Here is a 19902-nt window from a genome sequence, read left to right as displayed (position 1 = left end):
TGATATATAAATTATTTAAATCACCTTAACTCAAACTAATTCATTTTAAAAAGTATTTTGGTTAACTAATTCTTAAACTATGAGTTGACATTTTTTTATAAAATAATCATTGTATTTAAAAAATTAAAAATAATATTATTTTGTTAAAACATATACATATTTCATATAATTTATATATCAAAATATTGTTTCTAAAATTAGAAATTAATTTCATTAACAAAAACTAAATTTAAAATAGATTTTATTTTTAATATTTTATATTGGAAATGTTTTTAATTTTTTAAAGTTGATCAAAATGTCTCAAACTAAACCAGAAAATAGTAATTCATTTAAAAAGTAGATCAAATTTCTATCTAAATGTAATTTTTCTTGTTTCGAATATAACTTACAAAGTAATCATTATAGATGTCGTGTTTTGAATATGACATATTTTTAATGTGTTTTTAAACACGTTTAAATCAAGTCTTTTAGGAAAAAATGTGAAATTCTAAAATGCAAGTTCATGGAAATGAAAGAAACACAGACAATTTGAATTTAAAGGAAATCTAAGTTTTAGTATGAAGAAAATCAAGTTTTAATATCAAGAGTACCAAATGGTTTTATTATAAAAAAAATAGTTTAATCTTCATCACACTAATTATATTCTTGGATGGGTGGTTCTTAATGAAATGAGATTGGTTTAGAATATAATGGGATGGAATGAAATAAAACAAAATGAATTGGAATATAATAAGATAAAATGGAATAAAAACGTCATTTTACCGTTTGGATATTTTTAATGGATAGTATAATATTTAATCTATTAATTCTAAATAATTGACATAAAAATAATAATATTTTGACTCCTTAATATTATTAGTTAACTTTTAATTTAAAAACTAATATAAAATAAGATAGAAATAAGAAATATTTAATTACTCATATTTAATTAGCATTACGATTTGATATGTTTTTAGATAAGAAATAATAATTTAAAATAGAATGAAGGAATGAAAATGAGGAAAATAGAATTAAACCTAAAAAGAGGAGCCAATGGCTTTTACTTTTACTTCTTCTCAGTGTAGTTCTATTGCTTCTCAGTTTCTTCCTCCCAGAAAACACTCGCCATTTCCTTTTCACTCAACCAAATGCACAACTTTCACTCTTCTCTTTCCACGACGCACACCGTTTTCAACAACATGCTTAGCCACGCCAAACTCCTTCAACAACGCTACGAAGCAAGAGAAAGAGAAAGAGAAAGAGAAGGAAGTGGAAGTGGAAGTGGAAGTGGAGGAGGAGCTGCCATGGATTCAGGAGAAGGCTTTGGACCTCGTTGAGTTCACCGGCTCCGTTACCCAAGCCATTCCCGGTCCCAGAGTGGGTCCCAATCTCTAACCCCTAAACCCTAACCCTAACTTAAACACCAAACCCCACACCATAAACACCAAACCCAGAAGCTCAAACCCTAAATCATAACCATAAACCCTAATCCTAAACCATAACTTGGGTAATATTTTGTTTCGTTTTCTACTATGTGTCTCCTAAAAGCACTGATCTATCACTCTGCAATTTTGAATCTAATTTTCTTGGGATGTTTTGTGCTTAATTTTACATGCTTCAATTTCTGTTATAATTGGTTCGTCGTAGTCGTCGTGGTCATAGTTATGGCTATTTCCGGAGATGTTTTGTATGTGCTGAATTTTGGAATTTCTTCTGGCGTGTTTGTACCCTGCGTTTAGTTTGATGTAAACCATAAACATTATGGTCGTTTTGTTCATTTGCTATTTTGATTTGATTTACTATCTACCGTTTGTAATTATCATGGTTGGTTAAATTTATCTATTATAATTTTAATATACTAATTACCAATCACGAGCAGGGGGCATTTCGTTAGCGGAATTTCATCTGCGACTTCCCTCAGAGTTTAGTAAAATTTATAATGGTTTCTTGGATTCAATTTAGTCATTTCCTTCTATACTTTGTAACTTGTCTCTCTTTGTTGTACCTTGAATTTATGAATTGTTGACTTTTGATATATCCTAGATTTTGACATTGAGTTTACTGGAAAAGAGAGACCATTCCAATTTGGGGTGTTTTGTAGAACTGACCATTCTAATTTTATTGAGCATGCAGGTTTTCTTTCATGGTGGAGGGAAATTCTCAATTGAAGAACTTGCTTGAAGAAAATGCAACGGCAGAGCTTCCAAGTCATGTAGAAGGAATTTGTGACTTTTCTTCACCATCTCTAAAAGAAGGAGATGACAGTAAAGGTAGTAATTATGCAAAATGAATTCACCTAATATAAATATTTTTTAATTGCCACAGTCCTGTTTATAACCTGTGAGTAAAAGGTGAATTCAATTTTATTGCATGTAAAAGGTGATTACCTTTGTCTCCTGCAGCAGGATTTATTTCACACATTCTAACCTGAAGTAATTTTTTTTCTTAAATATACCATTTTTGTCAAATGACAATTAGAAGCTTTGTTTCTCAATTGTAATATTGTGATGTACACGAGTACAACACAGAAAGAAAATGTAAAACATAGTTATTTCAATCCTACTTTAACTTATTTTCCCCGGGCCAACTAAAATATTGTCTCTCGAATGTCGTAAAACTAATAATAAGTCGCAAGAAAGCTCACAAACATGTGTAAATTAACTTGATTTGATTGAAAGAGTTTGAAAAACAAATACCTAAATAAAATTTTAACTAAATATACTAGTCAAGCTACCTAAATACCATTCTTGTGTACACTTGTCTTCAAAATCATGAGCCTACATGATTTGCACAAATGAGTTTTCAAGCGAATTAGCGAATTAACTGGATTGGATTTGATGTTGTCACACATTGTTTCAACAAAATCAATATGTTAACTTCTTGAAGGATGATGACTTAATGATCAACACACATGAAAACATAGATTCCATATCATCCAACTTCATCACTTCACTAGTGAGGAACATAAATTTGCTTGGTGATGCCATTATGGTGATGCTTTACTTTTGAATTATTTTATAATTGATATGTTATGATATTTGTTGTTAATGTTGAATCATTTTCTCTTATGACAGAAGTTTCAAAGAAGAAAAAGAAGAAAGCTACAAACAAGTGAGGACTTGACTTCTGCCATTTATGCTTGTTCTTTTGATGGTGATTTTTTTTTAATTTCTGATTGTTTTTTGGGTGATCAGGAAAAGAGAAAGAACTTTTAGAACAGATGGATCCACCATCAATTTCTGTTATTGACATGTTTCCATTTGGAGATTACCCTGAAGGTGAAATTCAACCATACAAAGACGAGTGAGTGGACGATGAATACATTTCAGAAATATCTATCATTTTGCTTGCAAATTTGATTTGATTAATGAATAAAATGAATTATGTTTCCATTTTTTTCTTTTTCGTTTGACATGTTGCTTCTTTGGAAAGGGAAAAGAAAACAGAGGAAGCATATTGTCTAGTTAAAGTTTTTTTTTTTGTTGATTAACCACCTCTGAAATATATTGCACACCAAGAGATTATGATCCCAAAGATCGTGTTTTGCTAGTAATCTAATAATATAATGTAATAATAGTAATAATATAATAAAACCATGGTTGTCAAACTCGTGGGAGCTTCTACGTAGACTCGTGGGAGCTTCTACGTAGACTCGTAAACTCGTAAGAGTTACGTTCATATTAAAAAAAATAATAATAGTAAATAACTCCATTTAGTCTTGAATGAGAATTATATAACTTTAAAGTCTCAAATAAAGAAGTTCATACAAATATACTATTTCACACCATCCATCTCTAACATTATATGAACGAGAGCCACGACCCTATCACCTAATTGCCACCACCGCGTGATTGTTCTGTTTGATCACCACAATTGCTGCACTCCATAGAAGACGCAAAGTGAAACGAAATACGAAAATGAAATGCGAAACCCGTAGTTTATTTCATTTAATTTTCCCCATTCAGAACAACACCATTTTGGGTTAAAAAAAAACCTAGTTCAACTTGTGAACTTGCACTAGACTTGCGATTTCACTGAGTTCCCTCTGAGTCTGTCGAGTTTACTAAAAAGCAAGTCTACCAGGTAAGGGGGCATGCGGACACGCAAACTCGGACGAGTCAACAAGTTGACTTGCGAGTTTGATAACCATAAATAGAACTATATAAAAAATTATTTATTTAATATATATTATAAAAGTCAAAATTGACTTTTGAATTGCACGATATGGAATGCGTTTTTAGCTTTAGGATTGAACAATCCAAAACTAACAAATTTTGTATATTTTTTTTGTCTACATGAGAATGAATTCATTGATTTATATTTATTTATTATTAATAAAATAAATTATTTTTCTAATATTTGTAAATATAAATAACGTGTATGCTTGGGATATGAGAATAAGAATTATACCTTGCATAGAGATTAAATCTAACAATTAGGAGAGATTGACTAGCATGGGTTAATGTCATTTTATAATTCAGGTTATTTTTATTATGAGGAAATGTGTATTAGTCGGACATTTGCGGATGAAGAGACTCTGCCAACCACAAGAGTTTAGTGTTTAGTTAACTTATGACTTTAAGAAAAGGTTATTTTTAAATTATACAATATTTGAATTTATAGGTAAACGGTTGGTCAACAACCATGTTACCAAATTGAATAAGGCTTTTCATATATATTGTATTTATATGTTAAGATGTAAGTAATATTGTTTGTTTTGTGATGTGTAATTATTGTGAAAATTTAAGATAGACTAAGTCATTCATATATACATTAAGCATAAGCTATATGTCAAGATTAACAACATTTGTCTTGATTCTTGTTCTCCTAATCAATTAGCCTTTTATCTTTATTGCGGTTTATTGCGGTTGGTATGTTGTCTTTGTCCAAAATAATTATCTATTTATTTAGCATTGAATTTTATGTGCTAATAATAAAGGTTTCTTATATATTATATTATTTTATGTACGTTTAACATTTTGGAGCTTAAAAATAATTTTAAGCTAACATATATTTATCCTGAATCCTCTCTGGGGTAAGTTAGTTCATGTATCATATCTTCACATATGGTATCGTTTTAAAGAAGAATTTAGAATATATGTATTGGTTCTAATACATATATGAACTAACTTTTTTCCTTTGAAACAATCCTAAACATATATGAAAATATAATACTTGAACTAACTTACTTCAGATAAGTTTCGTGATGAATATTTGTCAACTCAAAATTATTTTTAACATCCAAAATGTCGGATCTACATAAAATAATATAATATATAAAAAATATTTATAACTAACACGCAAAATTCAATGATAAATAAATAGGTAATTATTTTAGACAAAGACAACATATATCCGCAATAAAGATAAAATGCTAATTGATTTGGAGAAGAAGGATTCAGATGAATGTTGTTAATCCTGAGATATAGCTTATTCTACTACGTGTATATAAAAATGACTTAGTTTATTTTAAGTCTTCACACTAATTACACATCACACAAACAAACAATATTGCTCAGATCTTAACATATAAATGCAATATATATGAAAAACCTCGTCAGATTTGATAACATGGTTGCTGACCACCCGTTTACCTTTAAAGCCAAATATTGTAAAATTTAAAAATAACATTATAAGTTAACTATACATATAATAAATTCTTGTTGCCATACCCTCTTCCATAGTGAAAATAACCTAAATTAAAAAGATATTGACCAAGCACCATATTTGTCTTAGATAATCACGAAACAATTGATAACCTAATCTTTTTACCTCTAATTCAATGTTGGTCAATCCCTCGTGATTGTTGGATTTAATCTCTAGGTAAGGTAATATAGTTCCTATTATTGTATCCAAGCATATACGACATCTTCAAATGCAAATATCTTATTAAAATTTACAAACATTAGAAAAATTATTTATTTTATTAATAATAAATAAATATGAATCAATGATCTCACCCTTATATGTAGAAAAAATACACCTGTCAAAACTCATCAAACTTAACTGTTAAAAACATGTCAATCTATCACTAAATTAATATTATTGTTTATAATAAAAATCAAAACAAAATTGTTACTTTATAGTAGACACTTAATCAAAATTAAAGAAATAATTTTTTTTTACTAAAATATATAAGCAAAACTTTCTGACTTTATGGCTTACCATCTAAGTAGTTTTTCAAGTTCAAAGTTTATAAAATTAAATACTTCTTTCAATTAGGAATTTTAAGTAGTATTTACTATATTATAAAATCATATATATATATATATATGTGTGAAATTTATCTCTCCTATCAGTTAAAAAAACACTTTTTATAAATGAAGGGTAACTCACATTGGATGATTTGAAGCAAGAACCATGTCAAAGAAACCTAAAGTAAATATTTTTTTTTACTGTGAGCTCATGTCGAAATTATTGCTAAGAATAGAAACAAAATCCACATATGATTCAAATTGTCACACTGCAAAATTATTACTAGAAATAGAAACAAAATTCACAGATAGTTAAGATTGTACATCATATTTGATCAATTTCTGCACTTGCACACACAACCTGAAATGAAATCATGTGAAATGGATAATAGGTAAATAGAATTCAATTAATCATTTGCAATACTAAAGACATTTTTGTACTCTTAATAAATTTAACATGTTCCTATAATCAAGTTGTTCTTATTTACAATTTGCATAATATTATTTTGCTTTTAATTTTAATTCAAATTGGTCTATTCTTGCAAGACTTTTTGTGTTTAATTTTTTTTTGCAGTCGATACATGGCTCTTCCTCTTTACAGATAATTTTCTTTGTCTCTTTTTTGTTTTAATTTTTGTTAACATCTATATTATCTTGACATCTTCTGTGTTTGTATGTTCTTTTTGATAATGAAGATTACATAAAGAAAGATATCCGTGTCAATTACATACAAGACGTAAACTAACTAATTGTCATGAAATGACAAATTGGTTGAGTCATTCATACTTTAAGGTACATCTATTTGTTATAATTTGTATGTTATATACTTAGATCTCTTCCAAAAAAATTTAGTATAATGGATGTTTATTCTAAGTATTGTTATGAATGTTTCTTTACTTTTTGTAAACTAAAGGGAAGAGAAAAGTTTTGTAATTCAAACGGTTAATGGTTACATAGAATTAACATCCATTATATTAAGTGATTACATAATAAAAAAAATAGCTTGTTAATGGTTACTTACTGGAGGAGTGGCAAGTCACTCCATACATGTTATCATGTTATAGTTATGCGGAAATCTTACTATTTTTAATTTAAATATGTTCACAATTTTTTTTTGAAGAGATCTAAATATATAATATAAAAACTATAACAAATAGATGTATATGAATGACTCAACAAATTTATCATTTCATGACAATTAGTTGCTTTAAACTTTGTATGTAATTGATATGGATATTTTTCTTTATGTAATCTTCATTATCAAAAAGAGGAAGATCAAGAATCAAGCTAATGGTCCTTGTCCTGAAAACTTGGTTGTGGTTGAACATAAGGTATACTCATTTAATTATTCCTTTGAAGTGGAGGGGTTTAACTTTAATTTTAAACTTATACATAATATTCATATTGGATAAAGGGATCAAAGTAATGGTCATCCTCTGTCCGTTTTGTAACTGTCCACTGCTTATGTGTTGGTGGCGTTTTGGGACAGATTACAAACAAAATATTTTATTTCTATTATCACGATCTGTCAATTCCTGTTATGCTTATCCTTGAACACTGGAAATTATTCCAAACTCTTAGTTCTCTGTCCATCTCAATCGGTATCAGATTTTAGGTGCATATGATGATCCTCTTCTTTGATACTAGTGAAGCAAACTGGCAAAGTTCAAGATTATACTGATGACTTTGAATTAGCCTCGACCTAGGTGACACTGTGTTAGGTTACACATAGAGGAGTTTGTTAGAATTAGAATATTCATGAGTTAGTTATTTGATTTGCTAGTTAGATATAAATAAGAAAGAAGGAGAGGGGAGGGGCAGTGTGCAATATTTTTGTAGATTGAGCTTTAGCTCTTTGTGAAGGGGAAGCCTTGAAGGAGAGAGTGCTCTCCTCTTTCTTGTTCTTTTCTTTCTATTCAATAAAAACCTTTTTTTTCTTCTCTTTATAATTCTTGGTTCCTAACACACTACCCTGGAATTCCTTGAGTATTTTTCTGGCTGGATTAGAGCATAACACTTAATGAAAATGCATAGTCGTACTTCAATTGCACATGCTGCCAATTTAGCTAAATTTCATGAGGTCTCAATGTAGAACCTGACTGATAATAGGTTTAGTACCCAACACCAACTAAAACATAAGAATTCTCAGAAGCTGTTGATGCAAATGGATGAAGAGATAGACCTAATATAAAGAAATGGACTGACAACTGTCAACTATGACCTATTAATGGGGAAAATCTCAGTTTTCCATCAATGCTTTGTCTGGGAGTCTAATTATCAAACTATGAGATTATGCTGTCTTTATAATAAGTTGTTGTGGATAGGAGTTTTACTAATTAAAAATAAGCCTTTACCACTACTATAGATTGAAGAATTTAATTATCAAAACAGAGAACGTGTTTATCTGTTTGAATTCTTCTGTTCCTGCATTACACTGTGTTACATGACTAATTTGAATATGTACGTTTTAAAATATCACCAGTGTTCTCCTATTTTTCTTAGATGTTTTTTCAAAATAATGTGAATAAGACTAGTAAAAGATAAGAGGATGACTATAATATGCAGTTTGAGAAAATGGCATTCATGTAGTCCCTGGTGTACCTAAAAATACTCAGCTGGTGGCATGGAGTTTGTTGTGGTCTTACACACTTGTGATTATTGTTGACAGAGGCAATGCATCTCACCACATTATCACAGCAATTTCTTAGCTTTTTATGGCAAACATTTAGTTGTTGTTAAGGATATGGTTGTTGTTTTCTGCTTGATATGTCCTACTAGGATTGTCATCATGAATTTTGAAATTCTGATAAATATGAACCTCCCGTTCTTCTCATTCATGTTTGCAACCACCATCAATTGTTGCTCATGAAGTCTGCACTGCATGTGATTTTAATCGTCCTGGAAAGACTTGCCTACGTAAGCTTAAGTGGGTCTGGTGTGGAGAAACATTCATGGCAAAGAAACGGTGTAATTTTATTTTCACTTAATGTTTCCTGTTCTGTAGATCTTTTGAGCACATTTTTGGAAAATTAATAAATGATTGACACTTTTATTTGAAATCCTTCAGTGACTTCTATGCTTTAAAGACACAGATTGAATCAGAGTTTGTTGATGATTCTGAGAACAATCAAGACTGAAAGATTGTTTAAAGAAATACTGCTAGAAGGTTATGGCTGTTTCATTGAATGTGTTTGATTAAATAATGTATGATTGCTAAATCTTGGTGGATTCCACATGCATATAAGTGGGTACTCGACAAACCTGTAACTGAAGTTCATGAACCGGGAATCTGCATGCGTGAAAATCCATTTTATGTTGACACTGTTCGCAGGTCAGTGAAGATCATTGAAGATTAATTTCGAACAATAAAGTTAACCTTTGCATTTGTAGTTAGAAGCAGAATGCATCTCCTTATATATATTCACAATCTGAGGAACATAGATAGAGAGTGTTAACCTTAGAGAATTTCTTTAAATTTCTACTCCACATTTTTATTTTGTTTGTTGTGTTGTTCTAAGTCCTTGTTTTGTGCTAAATGATTCAAGTTTCCGGGATAGAAGATACGAATATAAAGGTCTCGAGAAGGTTTAGAAGGGAAAATTGTCAGGGGCCAAGGCTAGTGGAAATTTTATGAGCTCAACATCCTTCATACCTCAAAGGATTACTAGGAGCAAGGCCAAGGCTTTGGAAGATGAGCATCAATGGATGTCTTTTTTTGTAATTTCTTTTGAGTGTTTTTTTAGTAGAACATAAAAGGAAGGGGTAGATATAGATATAACGGGTGACAATGTACAAAGATAAGTCGCACCTTCCATGTAACATAGAAAGAAGGTGTAGGTGTAGATTTAGGAGGTGCCAAAGTAAGAAACCAAGTCACACGTGCCTTGTGACTTGGAATAGACGCCAAATTCAAATGTGTTTCATTTGATTTTCCCACTTTAATTTCAGTCCTCTCACACTAAAAATGGAGGTGCCATGCTCATGTAAAATCACATTGAATTTGAAGTAAAATTACTATACACAATTTTGTGAGTTGTGAGAATTGTTCTCCTAATCTTGTCTCATCTTGTGAGTGTCTCAAGTGGCGGCATTCTTGCACTTATCTTGGATCAATCACCTTCCAAGTAGCGTGTTCTTCCCTTCCATGGCTTCAACCACATAAGTTCTTGCTTCATCTTCCATTTCCATTTCCGCACCTATACTTGTCTTGTTCTTCATTTCTATTCGGTTATTTTGTGTTGTCTTCCTTTTTAATCGGTTCATTTGTCTTGTGTTGTTATTCTATTTGGTTTAATGTGCTGTTCTTGCTTTTCCTTTAGTTTCCGCATTCAATTCTAGTTTTCTATTCATTTTTTGTTGTGTAAGGAGATGGCACTCATGTTCATGAGTTTGGTTCATCATTTGGAAGGCATTGAACTCCATTGATGTTTCCTTAAGCCTCCTTGTTGTGTTGCACTTTGTTTTCATCTTTCTATTTGAATTTGGCGCCTATTCCAAGTCACAAGGGAGGTGTGACTTGGTTTCTTGCTTTGACACCTCTTAAATCTACACCTACACCTTCTTTCTATGTCATATGGAAGGTGCGACTTATCTTTGTATATTGTCACCCGTTATATCTACATCTTCCTTTTATGTTCTACTAAAAAACTAGCTCATCTTCCAAAGCCTTGGCCTTGCTCCTAGTAATCCTTTGAGGTATGAAGGATGTTGAGCTCATGGGTTGGGTTTGGCCCCAACTTGGGCTTCTTGGGCTTGGGCCTCAATGTCAAGAACACGAATAGGAAGAACTTCAAGTGCTTTGGTCCTTGATCGTTCCTTCTATTGATGACATCTTTTTTTTGTTGAGATGACCCTTCAAGGTTGGCATTTATGGTCATCTTTTTATGGATTTGGGTCGTATCAATATGTCATGCAAGTGAGTAAATTGACCTCCATATGTTCTTCAAGTTTCATCATTGGAGCTCATTAGTTACATTTGCTATTTTTTTCTTCTGAATCATCCCTTGCATTGATGTTTATCTTACAGGGGTGCAAGATGGTATTCCATGTAAATGGCTGGAGTAGTGACATATACTGGTGCAAAAATAATTCAGAATGCTCGCTTGCTAGTAGAAAAAATAGGAAAACCACTTGAATTAGACAGGGATGGTATTTGGTGTGCACTACCGGTAGGGGCAATATATTGTGCTGCTTCCTACTTTTTTACCTGTTTTTTCTTCCAAATTGTCATTTTCTCTATCTAATTACCAATAATTTTGATTGCTGTTGATAGAAATCAATTAATGATTATCATATTTAATGGATTTCAGAGACTCAAAGAAGAAGTTTACAATATCATACCCTTGTGTTATGCTTAATGTTGATGTGGCAATAAATAATGCAAATGATCAATATCAGGTCAGCTTGTAATTTTATTAGCAAATTCACAATTTGATGCAGATTCTTCTGCTTCAGTGTTTTGCAGTTAGGGCAGTTGCTTTGCTATTGCTTGTTATTAATTCATTCTTTCAATTTTTTGACAGACACTCACAGATCCAATGAGGAAAACTTATACAACTCATAGTGAATGCTCTATTGAATTTGAGGTGGATGGACCATATAAGGTAAAATGTAGCCATATTTTATGATTTACATGTTTTTTTGAGTTTTACTATTGATTGACCAGTGATAAGACTAAAATAGTATATATAAGTGGGGGCAATTCTCACTTCATGAGTAGATTTTGTGGTGTTGACTTAAAGATCTAAGATGACATCTGAGTTTATTGTAGATATATTATTGGGCCACATATCATATTATTCGCACATAGAACCCAATTGTTCTGGGCATGAGGGAATGTATTGGGAAAAACTCAAGTCATATTTTGACTTGAGATAAGTCTAAAATAGTGTTGGGAGGCACCCTTAGGTCTCAAACCAATTTTAAGGCGTTAAGTTAGTCTTAAATTCAAATTCTAAGATTTACTATATGTAAATGAGTTAAATGGCTTTGCTTTGGTGTAGGCAATGATCCTTCCTGCTTCCAAGGAAGAAGGAATTTTAATTAAAAAGCGATATGCTGTTTTTAATGATGATGGAACCCTTGCAGAACTTAAAGGTTTTGAGATCAAGCGCAGAGGTGAATTGAAGCTAATCAAAGTTTTCCAGGTATATTGATAAAGAAGTGTGATCATCATCTTCAATTGTAATGCCATGCAATATGCTCCAGTAATAACAAGGATATATAATGTTATTTTCTCCCTGATGTTTGTGCGTGAGAATGATAAAGCTGTCAGTGTTTTTAATACCAGACTGATAAGTAAGGGTTGTAACATTTGTGGAGCAAAACTGATTAAAGTGGATGAATCAATGTTTTTTACGTAATGGCTGATTTTTTTAACAGAAATTGGTGACAAAATTATACTTCGTGGGTGTCTTTTTTCTGAATTGGTTCATCTAACAGCTTTGATGAAATTCTCTATGTACTTTTATTTATATATTGTCATCACATTTAAAACAAAACATTTTGTTCAATGTTGAGGTTGTTTTTTATGGTTATTCTGTTCTCAATTTATTTTTAATGTGAAACACTTTTCTTGTCACAGGCTGAACTTTTTGACAAGTTTCTCCATGGTTCAACATTAGAAGAATGTTATTTTAGAAAGTTATTGCCTTTGCAGGGCACACCATTTAGTGAGTGTGCTATTCCTGTGGCAATATTTGAAACTGATGCTGGTAACTTGTTATTTTTTGGTTTCTTTAATTCACAGATAATAACAAATTTATTCTTTCATATTCTAAATAGGTGTGTATGCTTAATGTATGCAGAGGTATGAACAGGAATGAGCAGTCAAAAAAGCATAATGACTCAAATCGGGTCCCTCTTGTGGTGGATGATGAGATTCTTATTGAGTTAGAGGACTTCGGAAACAAGAGAAAGAAGAAGCGAATGTAAAGTTTGATGGAATGACTAATGTGTTACTGGTTACAAGAAGAATTGAGGAAGTAGAAGGCTTAGTTGACACATTAAAAAAGCCTAATTTTTTTATTTATTTCATTGTCCACATATCCACGATTAAGTCTATGCTTCATTTAAATAAATAATATAAAAACAATATAAAAATAATTGTGTAGGCAACATGTAGGTTAAGTCTATACTTTTTCAAATAAATAATATAATTTTTTTTTTGTTTTTTAAATAAATAATATAAAATATAATTTTGTGGTAGTATGCAGGCTTCTTTATAAAGAATAGAGTATAATTTTTGTATAGATAACATGTAAGCTAAACACGTTTCTTTAAATAAATAATATTAAAATATAATTTTGTGTAGATAACATGAAAGTCAAGTTCACGTTATATAATTTTGTGTAGATGTAAGTTAAATTTACGTGATTAAAAATTAATGTTATATAATTTTGTGTAGATGTAAGTTAAATTTACGTGATTAAAAATTAATGTAGGTTAAATTTCGTTTATTTAAAAATTGTGACACTGTATACGTTTTTTTAAATAAATAATATAAAATATAACAAACCAATAAGAGGTACACCTATACACTTTCACTTGTAACACATTTGACACACGATAAACTAATCATAAATATAGAAGAAATTAAGCTCAAAGGAATTAAGCTCATGCATACATATTATACACAGTTGAGTCAGAACCAAATTGGTCTAATAGCTTCTGTGGCAGCCTTGTTTTGGTCCACATAGTACCTAGAAAACAACACAAATGAGTTAAAATCAACCTAACGTGGGTCTGATGATAGATGAAACTACGAATGAGAATAAAATCATGAACCGAATACATAATAGGGTTCAATATGGGAGGAAATCAACCCCAAAAGGGTTTAGGATTTTGAGGATAGTTTGAGATTGTGGAGGAGCCTACGACTATAAAGGATGAGGAAAAGAGGGGAGTGGCTTTTTAGTTTCCAACCTTAATCAAACTATACATGTGTATTAAATAAACCACTTTGTATATCAAGTCCTAATCCAAAGATGCTATAAATATCGAAAAATATTCCAATAGAAAATATTTGGATTGGATTGGAATGTTTTTTTTCAAATTTTTTGTTTTAGATTGCCGAAGACAATATAAAATATAATCATATTTGATATTTAAAAAAAAATTGAAATCACATCAAACATTTTAAAAACGTAACAACAAAATTCATTTTTGTCCCTTAACATGTTAAGGAACTAAAAGAGTAATTAAACTTAATGTTAATTATTATTTTTTACAATAATCAACATATACTTGAAATAGAAAATAATATTTTAATTCTACAACATCCTTAATTAAATAAGTGTTTATATATAAATACTACAACACAATATGGCAAACACATTTCTTTAAAAACTAATTAATTTATTAATTCTAAATAATTGACATCAAAATAATAATCTTTTGACTCTGAATATTATGAGTTAACTTCTAATTTAAGAAAGTAATATAAAATAAGGTAGAAAATTATAATTAAGAGAAAATCACCCCCATACCTTACTCATATAGAAAATAGAATTAAACCTAAAAAGAAGAGCCAAAGGGAACAGCGGCGAAGGTAGAAGAGAAAACTGAGGATTGAGGTTTTTCTGAAAATGGCTTTTACTTCTTCTCAGTGTAGTTCTATTGCTTCTCAGTTTCTTCCTCCCAGAAAACACTCGCCAATCCCTTTTCACTCAACCAAATGCACAACTTTCACTCTTCTCTTCCCACGACGCACACCGTTTTCCACAACATGCTTAGCCACGCCAAACTCCAACAACAACGCTACGAAGCAAGAGAAAGAAATGGAGAAAGTGAAGGAAGTGGAGGTGGAAGTGGAGGAGGAGCTGCCATGGATTCAGGAGAAGGCTTTGGACCTCGTTGAGTTCACCGGCTCCGTTACCCAAGCCATTCCCGGTCCCAGAGTGGGTCCCACCTCTCTCCCTTGGATTCTCGCCATTCCTCTCTCTTACGCTGCTCTCACTTTCCTCATCGCCTTCGTCAAGACCGTCAAGAAGTTGTCTTCTCCCAAAGCAAAACGCCGCAAATTGGTCTCTCACTTTCATCATTCCCTCCGCTTCAACGTTTTTTGACCTTTCGCTAACTTTTTTTGGGTGCCCTTCTTTTCCAGGTCAGTAAAAATGCCACCTTATGCAAGTCCTTGGATGAATTATTTCGAAACGGACGAGACCAAGTTACGCAAGAACCTCTCAACCAAATTCAGAATAAGGTACTTTCACTGTTACTTCTTCATTTCACCATTTCAAACTCTCAACAATAACTATCGAGAGCCCCAATGTGTTTCCTGCTACACTATTGTTGTTGGGTCAATCATGTTTTCGCTGGATCATTATTGGGAGACCAAATTATAGTATATACAAGTGAGACAGTTCTTATGTTACAAGTCTATTTATAGTGTTGAAATAGGAGCAAATCTACTTTTTAAGACAGACAGCCATAAATCTAATGTACTAAAAGAAGCACAAAATCTTAACATGAAAGAGAAATAAACCTTGGTTTAGTATTACTATAATTATGGCATTACTTACATATGGTGGATTTCATGTACTTCACAGAGTAACTAATTACTTTTTTGCTTGTATGACCTTAGAAAAAATAAATTATGGGTTCTTGTTTCATTTCTAAGCATGAGACATGACAAGGTGAAATTGTTTGGGGTTTTTCAATGTAAAGGATCTTACTATCAGTCTTTGTCAGGAACTATTTCCTTGCTTTCCATTTGTTTTCTGAGGAAAATCTCTGGGGAAAAATCAGTTTCTTTTTGCTTGCTCGGATACTTCTGTATGCTTGTGCATATGTGTCTATGATTTTAGGTACTAACAACTGTATGCTCACATGCAGACAGGTTTTGGTTTGGAAGAAATTTTGCGCAAGTATATCCGCTATGCTCTAAATGAGAAACCATTCAATCCTGACTTGGTAGCTGATTTAATTCAGCTGAGAAAAGCTTCTATGTTAAGTGATTCACACGTTGCCGAGATTCTGAATGAAATTTCACGACGAATTGTGCAAGACAAAGGTAATGTATTTTTAACATTGGGCTGGATGTTTAGTTGATCACCCTTGGTGAATGGTTGTATGTTTTAGTTAAGATCTAGGAAAAGTAATCAAATTCTCATAAAATCAAATCACCAAAAGATATCAAATCTGTCCTAATAAATAGAAAACAGAATCTGCTCTAATTATGTAATAATTATCTTCGCAACAGCAGTGTATATATACACATAGTGGTGGCATGTTAATTTGAACCTGTGACCATCAATCCACACGCACTGGCTTAGTTCAAATGGTTTTTAAATGCGAGAAGTGTACAACAAAAAATATTGTTAATTGTTGTAATTTCCTTTCGGGCTTCTTGCTATAGTTGATGTTAATTGAAAGCGGTCTAATATATAGGTGGCCATGTAATAACAGAGGCAAATTTATTTGATGTTACTTGAATTTTTCTTTGGCTTATTTGGCATTGAATTTAAGTATAAATTTGTCATTGAAAATAATTCTTGTATTGCCTAAATGGAATAATTTTTAATAGTAAATAACTGGAAGGTTATGGAGTAAAAAAATGTACTTGTGCAATAAATAGGGACTAAATCAGCTATCTTCTTACATAGTAGGGACTCTAAACAACCTGCTGAATTATGGATGCCATTTTATCTTTTCCTTCCAAAGACACTATCTAAATGCCCTTTTATCTTCTTGATATGTGCTATTGTAATTACATAAAGGAATATATGGTTACATATTGATGACTTTCACGGTTTCTTTCTTTCGACTAACTATCTTCTAAAAGGAGTAAACATTACAGAGGTTTGTCATATTGGAGATCCCACAAGAAAATAGGGAATAACTGTATTTTTTGATTGATTTAGGTGGTCTACATATGTTCACAACTAAAGGCTAAAAATAATGGAAGAATTAAAGTAAATCTAAAGATATGATCCTAAGAATGTAAGATACATCAACTCCTAAAAGTAGGTTATCATGATTAATACAAATAAAATTAAAATCAAATATAAACAGAAGTAAAGCGAACCAAATCTATGTCATATCTTGACATTCTCCCTCAAGTTGAACCATATAATTGTGTGCATCATGTTTGCCAAGTATGTTAGTTATCCTTGCTATGTGGACAGACTTCTTGAAATCATTTGTTAATTGTTTATTGCAGCTATCAAATATGGATTGTTAACCCATCCATTCTTGATTCCATCCTCGTCTTCACCATACCCCTCAAAACACACCACAGTGCAAGATCCTTGCTCTGAATACCAGTTGATAGAACTGATATTAGAATAGGAAAGAAAAGAAACAACCTTGAATTTTATTGCCCTCCTTAATCTTAGTCCCCACACCAATGTAGTAGAGATAGAGTCCAGAAATGGAAAGAATACAACAACACAAATTTATTCCAGGAACTTCGCTCTCCAACTATCCTTCTATTTTTCTTTTCTCCCAAAAATCCCTTTTCTTACCCTCTTAGAACTATTTATAATAGTTCAGATATAGCTGTACTAACCACCTTACCTTTTCCTGCTGTGATTAGCTGAATAAAGAATATGCAAAAGGGATAGTTAGAATAGACAGGAGATAACCAATTAGAAAGAGCATCACCGTCGGAGATTCTTTCTTTATCCTTATCCTTTATCCTTACTTAGCTGTAACTTGGGAGATAGAAAGATCGGTAGAGAACTCCCCTTCAATTTTTTATCATTCAGTTTGGGAAATATATTTCCTTATAAATTTAATTAAGTGATTCTTTTTAAAAGTCGGGACCTCATTATTTTTATTCTCTGACTGCGATTACATTTAAATGATTTTTAGGCCCTATTGTGATGGATAAGTCAGGTTATACTGAAAAGGGTTTCAAGAGAAAAATAGCTGTCCAGGCCCTTTTTGGAAAGGTCTTCTATCTGTCCGAGGTAAGTGACCACACTCTCAATTTGATAGAAATTCTGTTAGTCTATTTGTTTATGTAACATAAAATAAGAACTTTTAAATGATTTTGGTACCATTGGATATGATTGCTTTTATTTTTTTTTTCTAGGATTTCTTAAACAAATAGTAGAAACCATAACACTGAAATGATTTTTTGTTTTTTTTTTTAATTTTAAATGTGTTAGGGAAATTCTTAAAAGGTTACACCTAGTTTAATTATGGTTTCAGGAAGAAATCTGGTATTTATTTATTGGGTATTTATTAGCTTAATATTGGAGTAAGTGATTGCTACTGCTCTGAAAGTTTGATATTATTTTTTTCCATATTTTTTTAAAAAGGCTCATGACAGGGTCAATCTTGACACAATTTTAAGTCAGCTGCCCTGTGACTTTAAATACATTTTTTGTCTTTCAATATTTTAGTGAAAAGGCTCACGAGAGTGAGTCTTGGTAGACGGTATGTGACTTTGAAGCCATGGGTAAAAAGTCTTGGAAACATATCATACCCGAGTCTCGTATGTGGATAGTCTTGTGCATCTAAAAGGGATTTAATGAGCAAAGTTTTTATTATGTCTGTTATAAGTTTAATGTATGACTTGATTAAATTTTTCTCCTACTAATCTGTTTCCAGCTGCCGGAGTTTTGTTCAAGAGATAGCTCCTTAGTCGTAAAGGAAATCTTCGGTGTTACAGAGTATGCTCCATATGCTTGCTTTTATGGTTGTTTAAATCAATATCTGGAATCTTTCTTCGAACCACCCTTTCATTTGAAGTTTCTGGAAAAATTTGTTAACTCTATCAGCATTCTTATGCAAAAGATTAAACTGTTCAGATGACTACGAATGTGTAGGAGCATGATAGAAATCCATTTGAACATGTTTCCTTTTTCTATTTATGAACAAACTGTCTCTGTCGTCAAAATAAAAACATAGGAAGTAATGACAAACCCTTGTACATGCTAAGGGATAATGTTTTGTTTTCCTTTCTCAGTGAAGATGCTGACAAACTCAGAATCCACACAGTCTCTGAAGCTGGCAGTCTTGATGCACTTGAGAAGATGGTTGATGATTCAGATTCAGAGGATGCTAGTCACGACGCTTAATCCGTGGCCTCTTAGTGCAATCATATTGCAGTGTTTAGCGTTCGAAATGGCCGAAAGAATAACTTGATGCTAAAAATTAATTGTACAACATCATCCGCCCCATCCAAAAGATAAAATTTGAGAGGAAAAGGCAGTGATTGTCATTGCTTTGTAGTTTTTGTACTTTTCAGTGCAACTTCTTACATACTTTCAAGATCTATCATATTTGCATGATATTTTTGTTATAACTCTTCTAGGTCAGTCTTAACGGCATTGATGTTTTAGACTGGACTCTCACAGGAGAAATTGGTTAACAAAATTGTTATAGAGATATATTTGGGTATAGATATAGAATCATGTGTTCCTTTAGTATCACACTTCGACATACAAAGAGCTAATTTTGTGTCCTTATTTCAGTTTGAAATGGTGTGGTTGGGCACCACTTTCTTGGATTAGTCACCCCTTCGTTGGACATGGAACTGTCTTATATAATGTTGTAATATGGCAGAGCTATTTTTCGTTGGACATTGGAGTAGTCTTTTTTTAACTTTTTAAACCTTCATGATTGGAGGATTATGTTTTGCACCCTATTATTGATTATATTCTAAAACTAAGCATTTTTTTTAAATTCTTATTAATAATAAAAATAGAAGGAAGAGTGTAAATACATTGTTTATTATATATATAACAAAAATTACTTTAAGCTGAAAGTTTTGTGATTA

General features: G+C 31.6%; 2 protein-coding genes across 11 annotated transcripts; both read left to right on the top strand.

The window, feature by feature from the left end:
* Positions 1 to 1047: 1047 nt before the first annotated feature.
* Positions 1048 to 13276, top strand: LOC137806062 (DNA polymerase epsilon catalytic subunit A). Of its 10 annotated transcripts, XM_068605986.2 has the most exons (9): positions 1048 to 1486; positions 2113 to 2249; positions 3054 to 3090; positions 3174 to 3282; positions 11483 to 11570; positions 11696 to 11776; positions 12176 to 12319; positions 12757 to 12886; positions 12980 to 13276. In XM_068605986.2, the coding sequence occupies exons 2-9, from the start codon at positions 2238 to 2240 to the stop codon at positions 12985 to 12987; spliced, it is 609 nt and encodes a 202-aa protein (XP_068462087.1). In that variant the 5' UTR covers positions 1048 to 1486; positions 2113 to 2237; the 3' UTR covers positions 12988 to 13276. The 10 variants fall into 10 exon arrangements, with proteins under 10 accessions (XP_068462087.1, XP_090156709.1, XP_090156703.1 ...); XM_090300583.1 differs by lacking the exon at positions 12980 to 13276 and having other exon boundaries at positions 12261 to 12319; positions 12757 to 12953; XM_090300577.1 differs by lacking the exons at positions 1048 to 1486; positions 2113 to 2249; positions 3054 to 3090 and adding exons at positions 9045 to 9138; positions 9241 to 9504.
* Positions 13277 to 14642: 1366 nt separating this feature from the next.
* On the top strand, positions 14643 to 19525 carry LOC137806059 (ribosomal RNA small subunit methyltransferase J). The gene is made up of 6 exons (XM_068605982.2): positions 14643 to 15196; positions 15277 to 15375; positions 16008 to 16185; positions 17988 to 18085; positions 18732 to 18793; positions 19090 to 19525. Exons 1-6 carry the CDS (start codon positions 14759 to 14761, stop codon positions 19199 to 19201), a joined length of 987 nt encoding a protein of 328 aa, XP_068462083.2. The 5' UTR covers positions 14643 to 14758; the 3' UTR covers positions 19202 to 19525.
* Positions 19526 to 19902: the final 377 nt, after the last annotated feature.

This window comes from Phaseolus vulgaris, chromosome 3 (assembly GCF_051622355.1).
Source record: "Phaseolus vulgaris cultivar YP4 chromosome 3, ASM5162235v1, whole genome shotgun sequence".
NCBI lineage: Eukaryota > Viridiplantae > Streptophyta > Magnoliopsida > Fabales > Fabaceae > Phaseolus > Phaseolus vulgaris.
The sequence above is the reverse complement of the archived record's forward strand: the minus strand, read 5'-3'. Positions and strand labels throughout refer to the sequence as shown.

What these genes read in the sequence shown, in the direction of transcription:
- LOC137806062 (XM_068605986.2), top strand. An exon ending in ATTCAACCATACAAAGACGA is followed by an intron (nt 3,283 to 11,482) that starts GTGAGTGGACGA and finishes AATGGATTTCAG; the next exon opens with AGACTCAAAGAAGAAGTTTA. An exon ending in AGGTGGATGGACCATATAAG is followed by an intron (nt 11,777 to 12,175) that starts GTAAAATGTAGC and finishes GCTTTGGTGTAG; the next exon opens with GCAATGATCCTTCCTGCTTC.
- LOC137806059 (XM_068605982.2), top strand. Translation starts at nt 14,759, where the DNA reads ATGGCTTTTACTTCTTCTCAGTGTAGTTCTATTGCTTCTCAGTTTCTT. An exon ending in ACGAATTGTGCAAGACAAAG is followed by an intron (nt 16,186 to 17,987) that starts GTAATGTATTTT and finishes AATGATTTTTAG; the next exon opens with GCCCTATTGTGATGGATAAG. An exon ending in GAAATCTTCGGTGTTACAGA is followed by an intron (nt 18,794 to 19,089) that starts GTATGCTCCATA and finishes TTCCTTTCTCAG; the next exon opens with TGAAGATGCTGACAAACTCA.